This window comes from Microtus pennsylvanicus, chromosome 5 (assembly GCF_037038515.1).
Source record: "Microtus pennsylvanicus isolate mMicPen1 chromosome 5, mMicPen1.hap1, whole genome shotgun sequence".
NCBI lineage: Eukaryota > Metazoa > Chordata > Mammalia > Rodentia > Cricetidae > Microtus > Microtus pennsylvanicus.
In genome coordinates, this window is record NC_134583.1 from 126,271,649 (window position 1) to 126,287,021 (window position 15,373).

The 15,373-nt window shown below is 46.6% G+C and overlaps 1 protein-coding gene across 2 annotated transcripts in view; it reads right to left on the bottom strand.

Moving 5' to 3' along the window:
* The window catches only part of Col17a1 (collagen type XVII alpha 1 chain), a 37,412-nt gene extending 34,744 nt beyond the window's left edge, over nt 1–2,668 (bottom strand). For both annotated transcript variants that reach the window (XM_075975117.1, XM_075975118.1), the window contains exons 1-2: nt 2,617–2,668; nt 86–130 (exon numbers count right to left, since the gene is read on the bottom strand). In XM_075975117.1, the coding sequence (XP_075831232.1) occupies nt 86–130; nt 2,617–2,668 (97 nt within the window). The remainder of the gene's footprint in view (nt 1–85; nt 131–2,616) is intronic.
* Between the last annotated feature and the right edge of the window lie 12,705 nt (nt 2,669–15,373).

The following is a 15,373-nucleotide window of genomic DNA, read 5'->3' on the forward strand; positions in this document are numbered from 1 at the left end:
TATTCCAGAAAGTTTAGATTTTCTCAGTGGGAACACTGTCGTGTTCAAGCCTTCACATGGGACCTACTGTGACAAAGCTACTTACTCGGTGGTAAAGATGTGAGTCTTGTAGTTACTGTTTCTGTGATAACTGGAAAAGACAAGGAAAAGAGGAGACGCTGTAGCTTTTACTGACATTACTGGGTTTTGGCAGGGTCTGGTGTCTGTCATACATTAAGACCATTGTTAGGCTCAACAGAGCTTTTTACATAGCTGTGTTTTATGAAAAGAAATCTGACCTATTATTATACATGAAAATATGAGCAGTAACAATGAGGGTCAATGTCCTAGACTATAAATTTTCTCTTTGGTGCCTATGATGGTTTGAATAAAAAATGGCCTCCCATAGGCCCATAGGGAGTAGGGCTATTAGGCCTTGTTGAAGTAGGTGTGGCATTGTTGGAGGAATTGTGTCACTGGAGGTGGGCTTTAAAGTCTCAGATGCTCAAGTCATGCCCAGTGTGGTATTCTTTCCCTGCTGTCTACAGATCCAGATGTAGAACTTACAACTCCTTCTCCAGCACCATGTCTGCCTGCGTGCTGCTAGGCTCCTCACCATGGTGACAATGGACTAAACCTCTGAACTGTGAGTCATCCAATTAAATGTTTCCTCTGTAAGAGTTACTGTGGTCATGGCGTCTCTTCACAGCATGAAAACCCTAACTAAGTCAGTACCAAAAGTTCCCCCCCCAGTTGTTAGAGTGGGTTGTCTTGGCACCGAGGCCTTTCACTGATGGCTCCAGTCCAGGCCCAAGTCTGAGTCTGGAAGAGGGCCAGCCTCTCCTTTCTTACAGTCACACATCCCTGCTCTGTCCCTTCCCAGAGATGCCTGGGCCAGCTGGGGCCAGCACCCTGGCTGATCTCACTCTGTTTGCCCTGATGACGTTGGAGGTGTCTCTGGGATACCATGATTCATTCTGGACCCTCAAGGACGTGTGTGAGCGTAGAGGGCAGAGAGAGGAAGGGAAGCCTGAGTCAGCCACTTTGGGAGGTCAGTAAAATGAGCATCAACGAATCCCAGAGGCAGACTTTGAGGAACATCCCCTTGTACCACACAACCACGAGTTTCTCCAGTGGCAAGCTTACGGAGACACTAACAGCTTCCCGTGTCTGGGAAAACATTGTTCAGAAGTAGGACTCTTTCCTCAGGAGTCAGTCCCCTGAAGTAGCATGAGGCTTGGGTGGATTCCCAAAGCCATAACAGGGTCAACTTTTTGTCTGACTGTGACCATCAACACACTACCTCCCTCACTTTCGGCCTCATCTGGCTGGAGCCCCTGTGTGTGGGGGCATGCGTGTGCCATGGTATGTGTGTGCCATGGCATGTGTGTGGGCATGTGTGTGCCATGGCATGTGTATGGAACAGAGAACAGCTTGCAGGAGTTGCCTCTTTCCCTCTACCATGTGAGGTCTGGATTTCACATTTAAACAGTCAGCAGGCCGGCACCTTTACATGCTGAGCCACCTGACTGGCCCTCGCTGGTCTTTAAAGGGGGTTTTCTGTGTGCCGTGCACATGTGTACAGATGTGGTTGTGTGGAGTGCGTGCATGCATGCTTGTCAGAAAGAGGGGTGAAAGAGCAGCTGGAAGGAGATGGTCCAGACCACCGTGTGCCGCACGGAGTCAGCTGCTGCTGGGATTCCAGCCTTGCTGCCCATCCATCCCTGCCCGTCACGGGGCATGTTTCTAATTAGTTCTCTCACTCCCCCAGGAGCACAGGGTTATGAATGCTGTGGGGACCGCACTCAGGACATTAAAGGGAAGGCTTGTCACAGGAAGGTAACAGCTCCATTTGAATAATGACCCTTGAGCTCCCAGCAACCTCTTGCTGCACCGACCTTAGGGATCTTCTGATGCATAAACATAAATTATTTCTAGCCTAAAGTTCTAAGTCAGTGGAGCCACAATTTTTCGTTGTTGTTGGAAATAAATGGAAGTCACACAATAAATGAAAAAGTTTCCTAAATTAGAGTTGCTGGAGAGACAGTCTAAACGCCCCTGAATTTATCATTTGGACAGTTCCACAGAGGAAATGTATGTGATTTCAAGTTTTAGTGTGGATTTCGAGCGTGACACCAGCGGTATTTCAACCTAGACCCCAAAATAAGTAAGACATTCTACTTTTAGATTTCTGTTGTCCTATACCGCTGGGTAGAGAAGGGTTAAATAAAGAAGTTAAACAGACCACAGAGATTCAAGTAGTCATCAAACCACAGAGTACCGGGCAGTTGTTGAAATTCTGCTCATGGAAACTATGGGGAAAAGAAAACCCTTCTCTCCCTCCTCCCTTCTCCCTCCTCTTCCTCCTTTCCTTTCTTTATTTCTTTTGTTTTCTGTCGGACTGGGGATAGTGCCCTGAACCTGGTTCAGAAATGGAGATTTTCATCCCGGAACAAGATGCAGAACTCCTTTGGTTATAAGCCCATGAAAGCAAAAATCGAGAAGATGGCTCCCGGGCGAAGGAGTGGAGTCTGCCTGCTGAGACCTTTGGAGATACCGCGGTGGCAGTGGACTAAGAGCAGAGATTGCAGCTGTTCCCAAAACAGTTCTGAGTAAGAGAAATCCAAAGAGTCTTACGTCTTTCAGTGACTTCAGTGCCTTCGCGCTTGTTTTTCTTGGTCACATCCATCCCATAGCCACCTGCAGGAACAGAAGTCACTGATTTTAGCAAGCCTAGCCCCGACAACACACATTCAAGCTAATAGCCAAAAACCTGTCTTTAGCACTCAAAGCCTAACTCTTGTGCATACCTTGTACAGGCACCAGTCCCCATCTGGTCACTGATCATAACAGACAAAATCCAGCAGTTCCCCTGTACAGTCTACCCTTTTTAGAATCTAGTAGGACAGCCTGCCCTCGGCTTCAGCAGCCTGGTCACCCTGACCTTTGCCTAACTATACGCTAGGGTGATGGGGGACCGCAGGATGTGTGCTGAGGTCATATTGGCTATGACATTTTAATATGCCTTGTAGTGTTCTGTGTTCTAGCGCTGGGAGATGGCTCCATAGGTTAAATACTAGTGAGTAAGAACGAGAGGGTAGATTTCCCAGAGCCCTTATAAATGCCAGGCAGGCATGGTGGCTGTTTGTAATCCCAGCACTTGAGACGCAGAGGACTGGGGATCCCCAGGACAAGCTGGCTTATTAGAGTAGCTAGAATTGGCAAGCCCTGGGTTCAGCAAGGGACCCTGTTGCAATAAATACGCAGGAGAGTGATGGAGGAAGACACCCACCAGCAGCATTAGGCCTCCACACATCCATACACATCTGTACACACTCACAATCGAGCATTCGTACACAGAGGAGAAATGAAACACCTAGAGCAGTGTTCTGTGCTCAGGGAGGAACTCTGAATGTATGACCTGCATGCCGTGTTAGAGTTTGCATGTGAGAACAGTGCTTGGTGGATAAAAACACATTCTATATATCCACAGATCCTTACAGTTTGCAAAGTTTGAAGTGTGATCTTCCTAACAGACTAGTCCAGAGACTTCCATGCAGACACAAGCAGAAGAAGGCAGGCAGACCAACAGCCTTACCCTGACTCTGCTTTGGAAGGGCAAAGCTCTTGCCTGCTGTGTTCCTGGGCACAGGAGACACAGGCAGGGCTAACAGACATGGTGGTAGACTAGGGGCTGCTGTGGGAGGACTCAGAGCCAGGCTTTTCCCTGGGCCTCTCTTCTGCTAACCTTCCCTTCTCAGTGTTATCTTTTGGTGCAGTGCTGTCTAGATTGTAGACGTGAAGCCATTTCTGCCCAGGTGCCCCCTACAGAGCCTTCTCCTGCACGCTTCATCTGCCTTTGGGCTTCACGCTGCTGCCCTACTGCTTTGGCACATGGACGGCAGACTACATCTATGATGTGTTTGCTTGTTTATTTTTAACTTTGTGGATGGGTATTTTATCTGCATATATGTCTGTGCATATATGCATGCCTGGTGCCCGTGGAGGTCAGAAGAGGACATCAGATCCCTTGGAACTGGAGTTACAGATGCCTGTGAGCTGCCATGTGGGTGCTGGGAAACAAACCTGGGCCCTCTGGAAGAGCAGCCAATGCTCTTAACTGATGAACTGTCTTCCCAGCCTCACACCGTGGTTTTGGTTTGTTTGTTTGTGGTGTGTGTGTGTGTGTGTGTGTGTGTTGATTGGGAACCATAGTTATTTTAATTTCTTTTAAAATCAGAAGGGAAATAAATACACTTTAATCTGGATTATATTTTTCTTAGGAGGTTTTTGGTTTTGTTTGTAATGGAGGAAGGAACGAACAAATGTAAACATGTCTAAGACTTGCAAGTCGTACTGTAGCCTGAGGTGACTTCCTTGGTGAGACACTGACGAAATAAGACCAGCTCAGCAGTTTGTTGGACTCAGCCAAGACTGGCGAGAGTTCGCTTCAGGGCCTGACTGGATATGCCAGCTCCTTGATCACTGGTGTTTCTTAATCCTAGCTCTAGAGAAGGAATGTGGCGTCATGGAAAAAGGGTAGCTGCATCTGAGATGCCATCAAATGTCTTTTCTGGGACTAAGAGGAATAGCTCCGGAAACAGCTTAATAAGGAAATCTAGCCTGGTGACCACGCCGGAAGGCTGGCTGTGCCCTATAGGACTGTGCATGCCGGTCTGTGTGGAGCTGGACACCCTCTTTGAAATCCTTAGCTTAAGAATTAATTATCTCAGGACCACTGGCATTCTCTCTTGTGCTATTATCACTGCTATCATCATTATCTTTCTTCGAATTGACCATTACCAAGAGCCGGGGCTGGAGATTTGAGGAGATTAAACATTTCAGTAGAGCTGGATGCTGGCTGGGGCAGTGACTGGCTGTCTAGAATGGTACTTGATCAATAGGAAATATTACCCTGAGATCACTGCTTAGTAAAATGTCTGAATCTTTTACTCCCCGAGGTATCATTTTGATACTTCCAGAAGGGTGCTGATGGAACTGACTGAAGGCAGCTCTGTAAGGGTTCAGTCTCCTGAGCGCCATAGGCCTCAGTTCTGCTGGGGTTTCTGTATCCACACAGTCACAGGCTTTCCCAGGCCCTGTGGTTTCTTCTAAGGAAGAACTTTCTGTTTCTATAGCAGAAAGCCACAGGTTCCCCAGCTTCCCGAGGCACAAAGAGGTAGACACCCTGCTATGAAGGCAGATCTTTTTGTGGTTTCCTGACTTTTGTGATTTTGAGTCATTTCTTAGCACTTTCTCTGAGTTCCTCTGAGGAAGTGCACTGTGGTAGGCACAGACCTGGGCTAGCATTGTCCCGCGGGAGAGAGGTTTTCCTCACGGAACTTCTGTTTCAATCATTCCAAGCTGGTAGTTGTTTTTTAAAGTGTAACATCAGGGAAAAGAAAGTTTGGTCAGGTTCGTGCCTGAGCCTGCCATCCCTGTCAATCCTTGGCTGGGCTCTGGAGTTCCCAAAGTACCACTTAATGGGAGCTTTGTCGTCTAACATAATTCTTAACTTCCTGGATGAATGGGCTGCTTCACTAGCACGAAGGCCGAGTTCGTAGCTCAAGTTCTTAACTCCGAAGTTGTACCGATTTCCTTCTGCAGTTCCTCCTAATATTTGTTCATTTTTGCTTATTTATTTTGAGGCAAGATCTCATTATATAGCCTTGGCTGGCCTGGAATTTGCTGTGAAGCCCAGGCTGACTTTGAACTCATAGAGATCCACCTGCTTTTGCCTCCTGAGTGCTGGGATTCAAGGAATGCCTCTCATTGATTTTCAAGTCAAGCAGTCAGTGTGTGTTGTAATTAAACGCATGCACACATGCACTGATGCAGTCAAGGTGAGTGCCATTTCCAGCTTCTCACACCACTATCTGGGTTTCGAGCACTGCTACCTACAACCCTTCCTTCTATTGTTTATAAAATCCATAAGAAATCGCTGCCAGCTCCAGGCAGCCCCTTGTGCAGTGGGCCCCTAGCGCTTGTCCCTCCCACCTGACTGGCAACTGTTAGCCAGCCTCTGTCTCTTTCTCCCCTCCCCCGTGTTTCTCAGCCTCTAGTAATCACCATTCTCACCCCTTCTCTGAGGTCAACCTTTCAGCTTCCCTGTGAGAACGTGCCCACTCTCTCTTCTCAGGAGCTGCCTTATACTTATTTCATAACTAATGCTTAAAAAAAAAAGTCCAAACAATCCCACGTGACTTTCTGGTACATGAAGACAAAATTTGAAAACAGTTTCCTACTTTGATGAGTATTTTTTTTCCCTTTCCACTTTCTTTGGATGGTGTCACATCCGCTTAAAACCATTCAGACAGGGATGTGGTCTAAGGCACACACAAGCAAGGACCAGCTCCTGTCAGTGTAACAACAAACCACGGCCATGATCCTCTAATGACAAACAAAACACCCGTGCTTGATACAGAGGAGATAAATAAATTATCCTCATCATTTCTTTCTTTCTTAGCGTTTAATTTGAGGAATAAATGTTCCTATATTCTGCTAAAGAACCACAGTAATTTTTCAGCATTTTTGTTACTCCAATCTCTGTAGATTTTACATTTTAAAATAAAGTATTACGGAAATTGCTGCAGAATGAGAAAACCATGCCTTGGCCTTTTATCTGACTCCACACAGGAGCCAAGCAGGTTGAAGGTAAGGGAAACCAGAGGCCTGGTGCTCATGTCGTGGGGTCACGTCATAGGTCGTGTCGTGAGTTTGCTACCTAGGAATTTAAGCCTGCGAGATGGCTCAGAGGTTAAGAGCACTGACTGCTCTTCCAGAGGTCCTGAGTTCAATTCCCAGCAACCACATGGAGGCTCACAACCATCTGTAATGAGATCTGGTGCCCTCTTCTGGCATATAGGCATACGTACCAGCAGCACGTTGTATGCATAATAAATAAGTAAATCTTAAAACAACAACCTAGTACATTTGGTCACCTTAGATCTTCATGACCACAGCTAAGACAGCAGTTTGCAATTATGCCAACTCAGCTGTGACTGCCACCACCAATGGTGAACAAACCATGCGTTGCCGACAGGCTTCTTTCCGTTGGTTGCAATCTGTTTGGTAACTTGTTAGGCCTGATCTGTTTCCCAAAACAAAGGGATTCTGTGCAGATTTAAAGCAGAGCTTCTCACTGTCTCTGACCCGTGCATGCTCTGTGAGATTTTGCAGGGCCTGAGAGCAAGGCAGACCCCCTAATTATCAGAGGGCATCCATCAGTAGACGGACATGTGATAGTTTTTACTCGGGTCCCTGTCTCAGCTCCAAGAGAGGACACAGAGAAGGAAGGAAACAGTACCAGGGTTCTGATACACAGCCTTAAAACCTTCTCGTCTTTCGAGGACGTTACAGTTCTGAACTCTAGACTGCGGAGTAAGCACTTCTGGCGGGAGTGAGATGGCCGAGGCTTGCCCGGCTTTCAAACGTGAAGGGACAGTGTGTTAGCTACTACACCTCTGCTCCAATCAGACCTAAGCTGGAAAGTCCAAAGCCAAAGCGATTTTTTATTTGAGAGGAGAGGAAAGAGAGGCCAAATTGGCCAGGGAGAGTTTATACATAGAAACAGTGTTCTCTCTTCCTCTCTCTTTCTCTCCATTCTCTTTCTCTCATTCTCTTTCACACTCCAGTTTGACTCTAGGAAATCCCTGGAACAATTACACCATTCAAAGATTTCACTTTTCCGCAAGTTAGGGATGAGCAGCAATGTCTGCTTAGGCCCCAGAGATTAAGGGAAACCTTGCAGCAACAGAGGCCTGGGGCAGCCAGAAGAGGCTTGGAGCAGTTGGCAGAGGCTGGTAGGAAGAGGGAGACGGAGGGAAGGGACTGCCACCTGGCAAGAGCAGTTTGCTACAATCATTTTTCAGTTCTGAAGATAATGGTGAGAAGTCGTCACTGCCGGGAGAGCCCCGTGGCTCTCCGCTGGCCTTCTCCTTGCCTTAGGTGGGTCTTCCTTGGTATTGCTTTAGAAGACCAACCCTAAGCAGCATACATACATGAGTATGTGGCCAATTCTGGCTTCACCCAGAGCTCCAGACAGAAATTCCCTCTTTTTTTCTGATAAACATTTTACAGTTGAAAGCAAGCCTCAAACCAAAGTCTCAGAGAAAGGGAAAAGACTCACCTGGCTTCGAGTCTGGAGGAACTGGAAACGGCTTGAAGCAGACACCCCTCTCTTTCTTCCTCGGATACCTTTCTTCTAGAAGTTTGCGGTGCCACTTTTTTTTTATCCAGGCCCAGCCAAGGTGTGTTAAAGCTGAGTGATCATTCAAAAATGTTCGCTTCTTCTCTCCCTCTTGTTTCCTTCAGCGCTTTGCTTCCAAACAAGTCCTGACAAAGGTGTGCCGAGCTTTGCCGCCCTGCTCCACCCTTCCAATTATCTGACACTTGCTGGGTTTAAAAAAAATCTGCCTCCAGGAACCAAACTTTGCAAAAGGCAGAAGACTTCTCCTGCCCACTTATTAACCATTTATAGACCCGCAGGAAGGGGAATAAAGGGCTGGCCCACGGGAAATACCCTTCACAGCTTCGCCCTACCTCAGGTATCTGGAAATAACCATAACCTAGCAGTTCCCTTCCTCCAAACCACAGGGTACCTGAGTCCCAGCACACACGGTTCACAGGGCATCTCAGCCCATGAGGGATCTGTGGCCAAAGTGCCCGAGGTCTGGAAGAACCACGAAGAATGTGTGTTCAAGATCTGTGCCTTTGGCCTCTTTCCTCCGTTCTGGCCAAACCCAGCCAGACTCACCTGGGTCAAACATGAAGCCATGCACCAGTACATGCCTGATACGGAGGAGGTTGAGTGCTTGGTGGGTTAAGGGTTGCTTCTTGTGAAAGACATGACTTGGTATGTGACGATGACCTCAAAGGAAGCAGCATGTTGGGAATGGGCCACCGATAATGGAGAAAGATGCTCATCAAGAGGGCGAGGGACCTTTTCATTTCAATACAGTCCGGACCCTGCGAGGGTCTGATCTTAAGTAGGGCTACATAAGTGACATTTAGATCAATACATGACAGAGATCCCCTAGGTGAGGGGAAGGGGTAGATTATTCTAGAGCCTGGGCAGAGAACAAGGCAGCTGAGAAGGCTCTGAGGTGGGACGACCATGGTGAGCAAGAGGACCAAGGATGAGGCCAGATTGTGTTCAGCACTGAGAGAATGGGGTGGTGGCCGGAGAAAGATAGGAAGGCCAAGTTCTCTCTTCATATATGGTTTCACAGCCTAGGCAGGCAGTGGGTTTCAGTACCTGGATAACGTTCTTAAACTTGTAGTCTTTACAGGCACTCTCTGAGTGCTTGAATTATAGATCCTGGGGGAAGAGCCTGATGGAACTCCTTTTCATGTGGCCTTTTATATTCTATTCATTTTATACACATTGTCTTATACAATCCCTATTGCATAAGGGATTGTACTCAAGTCTAAGAACTGCATTTCATTATTGTCCTGATTTTTATTATTATATGTATTTATTCTCTCTCTCTCTCTCTCTCTCTCTCTCTCTCTCTCTCTCTCTCTCTCTCTCTCTCTCTCTTCCCCCCCCCCTCAAAATGTACACATGCCAAGGTTCAAAGCAAACTCTTTGGAAGTCGGTTCTCTCCTTCTCCTGTGTGGGCTCAAACTCAGGCTGCCAGGTTTGGCTGCAAGCACCTTCACTTGCTGAGCCGCCGCTCAGGCCTTGTCCTTGCTTTTGCAGCAGAGAGAGGTGAAGTTGTGAGTAGCTGGGCCATCAGATCAAGGGCCCTATATCTCACAGATGGTTGCACCTCTATTCCACTTGACCTTTGAGACTCCCTCCCCCTTTTATTTTGGTTTTTTTTTCAGAACAGGGTTTCTCTGAGTAACAGCCCTAGCTGTCCTGAACTAGCTCTTGTAGTCCAAGCTAGCCTCAAACTCACAGAGATCCGCCTGCCTCTGCCTCCCAAGTGCTGGGATTAAAGGCATGAGCCGCCACTGCCTGGCCCTTTGACTCTTTTGCCACCTCCTTGTAGATTGTTAAATTTAAGTATACCCATGGTTGGATTGTTTATTTGTTTGTTTGTTTTTGAGATAGTTTTGTCATGATGTATACAGGCCGGGCTGGCCTGGAACTTGCTCTGCTGACCAGGATGGCATGGGACTCATAGAGATCCACCTGCCTCTGTCTTCCAAGTGCTGGGATTAAAGGCATGCAGCATCATGCCCGGAACACCCATGGTTTTGAAAAGGGGGAAAACAGGCAAACAGATCAGACTGACTGCAAATGACAACCTAAAATAAAAAATGTGCAAACAGTGGAATTTTTCGTCAGTAGCACTATGATATGATATCGACAAGAAAAAGATTAGATAGAAATCTGTTTATTAAGACAACTGACTGGTTTAACTATGGCTACTATTAGAGCTTGCTTAGCAACCATTGCATAAACACGGCTGGGCTTTCTGCCTTCTGGTTCCTGTAATAATGTTGCTATTCCCCACATTCCATGAAAATGTCAGGCCCTTGCCAGCTAGTCAGCCTGTGTGCACCTACAAGCACATATGTTCCCACATGTTCATGGGTGTGTCTGAGTCCCGCTTATAGATTCTGTACTAGGTATAGAATCACACAGTTCCTCATCTCTTGATAGAAGGCCACCAGTCACATGGGATGAGGGCCCATCATAATGCCCATTTAAATCGATCACTTCTTTAGTAGTCTTTTCATTCCAATACAGTCACATTCCCGAACTCTTGTGGCTAAGATGTCACACATGATTGTGTGGGCTTGCATGTCGCAATTCAATCTGCAAGCAACAGTACGTATGTAAATTTCTATGATTAGGCATGTGGCAACGATTGTAAAAATGTAGTTCCAGACACTGCGAGGGTGTATGGTCTTGAGTAGGGCCACATAAGTGACATTTAGATCAATACACGACAGAGATCCCCTAGGTGAGGGGAAGGGGAAGATTATTCTAGAGCCTGGACAGGTATAGAACAGTAGTAAGTATAGAATCTTTCCTTTGTGAAAGGAAGAAAAAAAAATTCAGTGTTCACCCTCTACCTCCCCCAGGTTTTCAGTTTCCAGCTCTTGACAAAGCTGTTTGGGACTCATCGTGGTGCACGAAGAGAGGGAACTGTGTCTGTCAATATTCACGTGCAAAACTCTCAGCACCAGGAACATTTTAGAGTAACTAGAAAACAGCGGAATTCCTGTTGAAATGAAGAGGCAGAGAGTCAGCTTCCGGAAACAGAAGTGATTAAGACCCTTGTGGCAGAAAAGGTGCTCATCTCTCCTCTCCACAGCCAGACTCATGCTGATGAATCATTAGTTAATTTTTAAAGAGATGGATTTGTTTTCATTTTATGCGCATGTAGGTACTAAGCATGTGAGGTATCCTCTGAGGCCAGAAGACGGCCTAGAACCGGCGTTCTGATGGCTGTGAGACACTGTGTGGATGCTGGGAACCAAATCTTGGTCCTTGACAACAGCAGTGAGAACTTAACAACCACTGATCATCGCTTTAGGTCCAGGAACGTTCTTTTTTTTTTTTTTTTTTTTTGGTTTTTTGAGACAGGGTTTAGCTGTAGCTTTGGAAACTGTAGCTCTTGTTGACGAGGCTGGCCTCGAACTCACAGAGATCTGCCTGTCTCACAAGTGCTGGGATTGAAGGCGTGTGACACCACTACCCAGCTAGACCCATTAATTTTTTTATTAAATATTTATTTATTTATTTTGTTTGTTTGTTTGTTTTGAGACAGTGTTTCTCTGTGTAACAGGGCTGGCTGTCCTGGAACTTATTCTGTAGATCAGGCTGGCCTTGAACTCAGAGATCTGCCTGCCTCTGCTTCTCAAGTCTTGGGATTAAGGGCGTGTGTCACCACAGTCCGGCCAATTTCTGCTTAGTTTTTGATTGGCTAGGAGTCTAATCAAAGTTCCTTAAAAGGCATCTAGAAAAATAGTCCTGTCCCTAAATTTATCCAATGACTTTAAAGCAGGCAGAGGGAAAGGATGCCCACTACATGTGGTGAGCACATGCCTGCACATGTGATGCAGGTGGATATCACATGACCAGACTCTTCACTAACTGAGCAGCATAGGAACAGGTGGACTCAGCCATGACAGACATGTTTCTGAAAAGTGACAGATAAACCCAGGCCATGGTGGGCTTTTATTAAGCACCTCCTATATATATGCATCTATCTTCATAATACACATGCATCTTCATACATACACATCTCCTTTGCTTGGCTGGTTTTGATGACTGTGTCCTAAGCATCAGTTGGTAGAGATGCTTTAGTACTTCCTCCCATAAAGCCGCATCAGTTGATAGTGATGCTTATAGTATTTTCATCTAGAGATCCTAAACTTTGAGTACTCATTTGCACACTGTTCCTAAGAGGCAATAAAAAGTAAAGGGCATTGCTGGACTTGGTGGTGAACACTTTTAATCCCAGCGCTCAGGAGGCAGAGGCAGGCAGATCTCTGTGAGTTCAAGGTCAGCTTGTTCTACAAGTGCATTCCAGGACAGGTTTCAAAGTTATACAGATAAACCCTGTCTCAAAAAACAAAATAAAACAAAACAAAATAGCAAAAGACATTGAGAAGGGAGTGGGGGGGGACGACAAAATAGTTTTAAATTTTTTTACATAGGTCATGAGACCACTCTAATCTCTATATCTGTTGGTTCATCTGTTTTACTGAACAGCAAATCCACTGATTTTTAAAGAACTAATCCTCAAATATTAAAAATACAACACAAAACCCACTTTTTATATTTTGTACTTTTTTGGGCTTTGCTCTGATCGCTACTAGAACTAGGTGACAGTGCGTCCGCCTGGACTTCCCCGGTGACCGCGGGTTTCTGGGTAACAGAACTCATCTAAAAAGAATTATGATAAGGGCATGTGTGTTTGTGGAGAAGTCTGGCCACCAGAAGGATGTGGGGATGTAGCTGAGAACAGCCTCCTTTGCCACGTGGCTGTAGGTCTGCTTTTCCTGTCTATAAGGCTTCCAGAATAGTCTGTCCCCACCTGGGCTCCTGGCTTCCTTCATTATAATAACAAAGAACCTGGTTTCCTTTCTTCCAGTTCCAACTTCTGATCTATTCATCCCTGTATCCACCCCAAACTCACACATTTTTGCTGAATGAGGAAACCACCACCACCTACTGAGTGTGTACCACAGGTCATTATAAGGTGCCTGAGACAGCTGAGGTGGACCTCAGTATTCAGGATGGATGTACCACATAGAGGTGATGTAACCGCTCAGAACTTTGGAGACTTTCCTTCAGCTTGGGACATCACTGGAGCTGGATCTTAAGGGTGGGGTGGTGTTAGAAACCGAGGTTTGAGAAAGAACTTCAAGTTCAGGGTACAGCAGAAAAGAACAGGGCTTGGAGGAGGGTGGTTGAGCATAGTGCGAGGGAAGGAGGGTGGAAGGGGGGAGGCTGGAAGGCTCGGATCCGTCTGTCCAGTCGCTCTGCAACGCGGAATGAAGGACCAACGACAACGTGAGAGCGAGGCACACACAGCACGGTGGGGCACAGTAGTGAGACTTCAGGGAGATGGTACAGAGGGCTTGGGAGACCACTCGCTCTGCAAAGCACTTGCCATTCAAATATGAGGTCCGAAATTCAAATCCAGACAAAAGCTAGGCACTGGGAAGGCTGACCCAAGAGGATCCCGGGAGCTGGCTGGGTACCCAGTCGAGCTGAATCTGTCTGAAAACATGGAGTGGGAGGCTAGGGCCAAGGCTCAGCAGTAAAAGTGTCTGCCGTCCAGTCTAATACACTGAGTCCATCCCCGGGAGTCCATCCCCGGGAGCCACAAGGTAGAAGGGAAAAACTGGCTTCTGTAAGCTGTGTGTGGCATCTGTGTGCCCACACTCTTGCACACGAACACACATACACACAAATAAAAATAAATAAATAATAAAGTGTAATTTTTTAAAACAGGTGGAGCGTGAGTGAGGCTGTGACTCGGATGTCACCATGCTGACTTCCGGCCTTGTCATGCGTGTGTAACCCCATGCATACTTGCATACACGCATGAACATAATTAAAAAGGAGGCTGGACAGAGACAGTAGCTGTTAGTCTGACAGAGGCACCAGACACTGGGTGGATATCGAGAGTGTTCCAAGGTGCCCGCCGACCACAGCAATTTGCCTTCCCAGCCAAGTTACCTTTCTCAAACCTCCCTGGGTTACAGCTTACATTCCAGTGGGGGATACGAAAACAATAACGAGATTATTCCTTTTGTTTCTAGTCTTCCCTCCCCCCACCCCGATTTGTCCTAGGCTCACCCCTTATCATGTAATAAATGGGACACTTAAAAACAGCCCCGTTTTCTGTCTTGAAGAATTTAGGAATTAAGCGACAGAAAAATACTCGACACCTATAGGTGACATGTCTACTTGGTTGGAAACTGATGTGGGATTGTCCTTCTGTATATGTGTTGCTTTTATTGGTTGATGAATAAAGCTGTTTCGGCTAATGGCTTAACAGGGTAAAGCCAGGTAGGAAATCTGAATAGAGATGTAGAGAGAGTAGGTGGAGTCAAGGGGACGCCACATGGCCCCCTTCCCAAGGAAAAAGATGCCTGCTGGACCCTTATCAGTAAGCCACTGCCTTGTGCCGAAACACAGATTAATAAAACTGGGTTAATTTAAGATGTAAGAAGTAGTTAATAAGAAGCCTGAGCTAATAGGCCAAGCAGTGTTGTAATTAATGATGGTTTCTGTGTGGTTATTTGGGTCTGAGCAGTCAGAAAAGAAACAAGCAGTCTCTGCTTACAGAAACCATCATATGCTATTTCTGACACATACCCTATAGCAGTCAGGCTCTTTCAACAAAAGAACACAACGTACTCGAGAAAAATCAGTGATGACCTGACCTCCGCTGTTGCTTGCTTTTGCTATGGCCACATCCTGGACCACCAAGGTCACGAGCTGGAAACTTAAAGCTGTGTTGAGAGGGTGGTCACAGGGTAGGCAGGTGATAACTAAGGTCACAGGGAGTCTGCCCTCACGAATGCATGGATGCCACCATTGGTTGGTGGGTTCCACATAGATGGGTGGGCTCGGCCCTTCTCTTTTCCTCTTGTCACATGATGTGTTCCACCACGTTAGGAGAGGCTCTCCTCGAATTCTGATTCCTTATCTTGGACTCCCAGAGAGATAAAGCTCCCTCCCCACCCTCCCACTTTTTTTAGGTATTCTGTTACAGAGGCATGAAACAGACACCTTGTACAATCTGAGAAAAAGTATCCCTTGGATGATTAAATAAAAGCATTTCATTACTAGCCAGAGAAAGGCAAATCCCTGGGTCAGGATCGAAGCCTCTGTAGCCTTGAACTTGGCAGTGTCGCCCTCCCACCCTGGTGGAGAAACCCTCCAGGCAGGCAACTCCTCATCTTGTTATTGGTT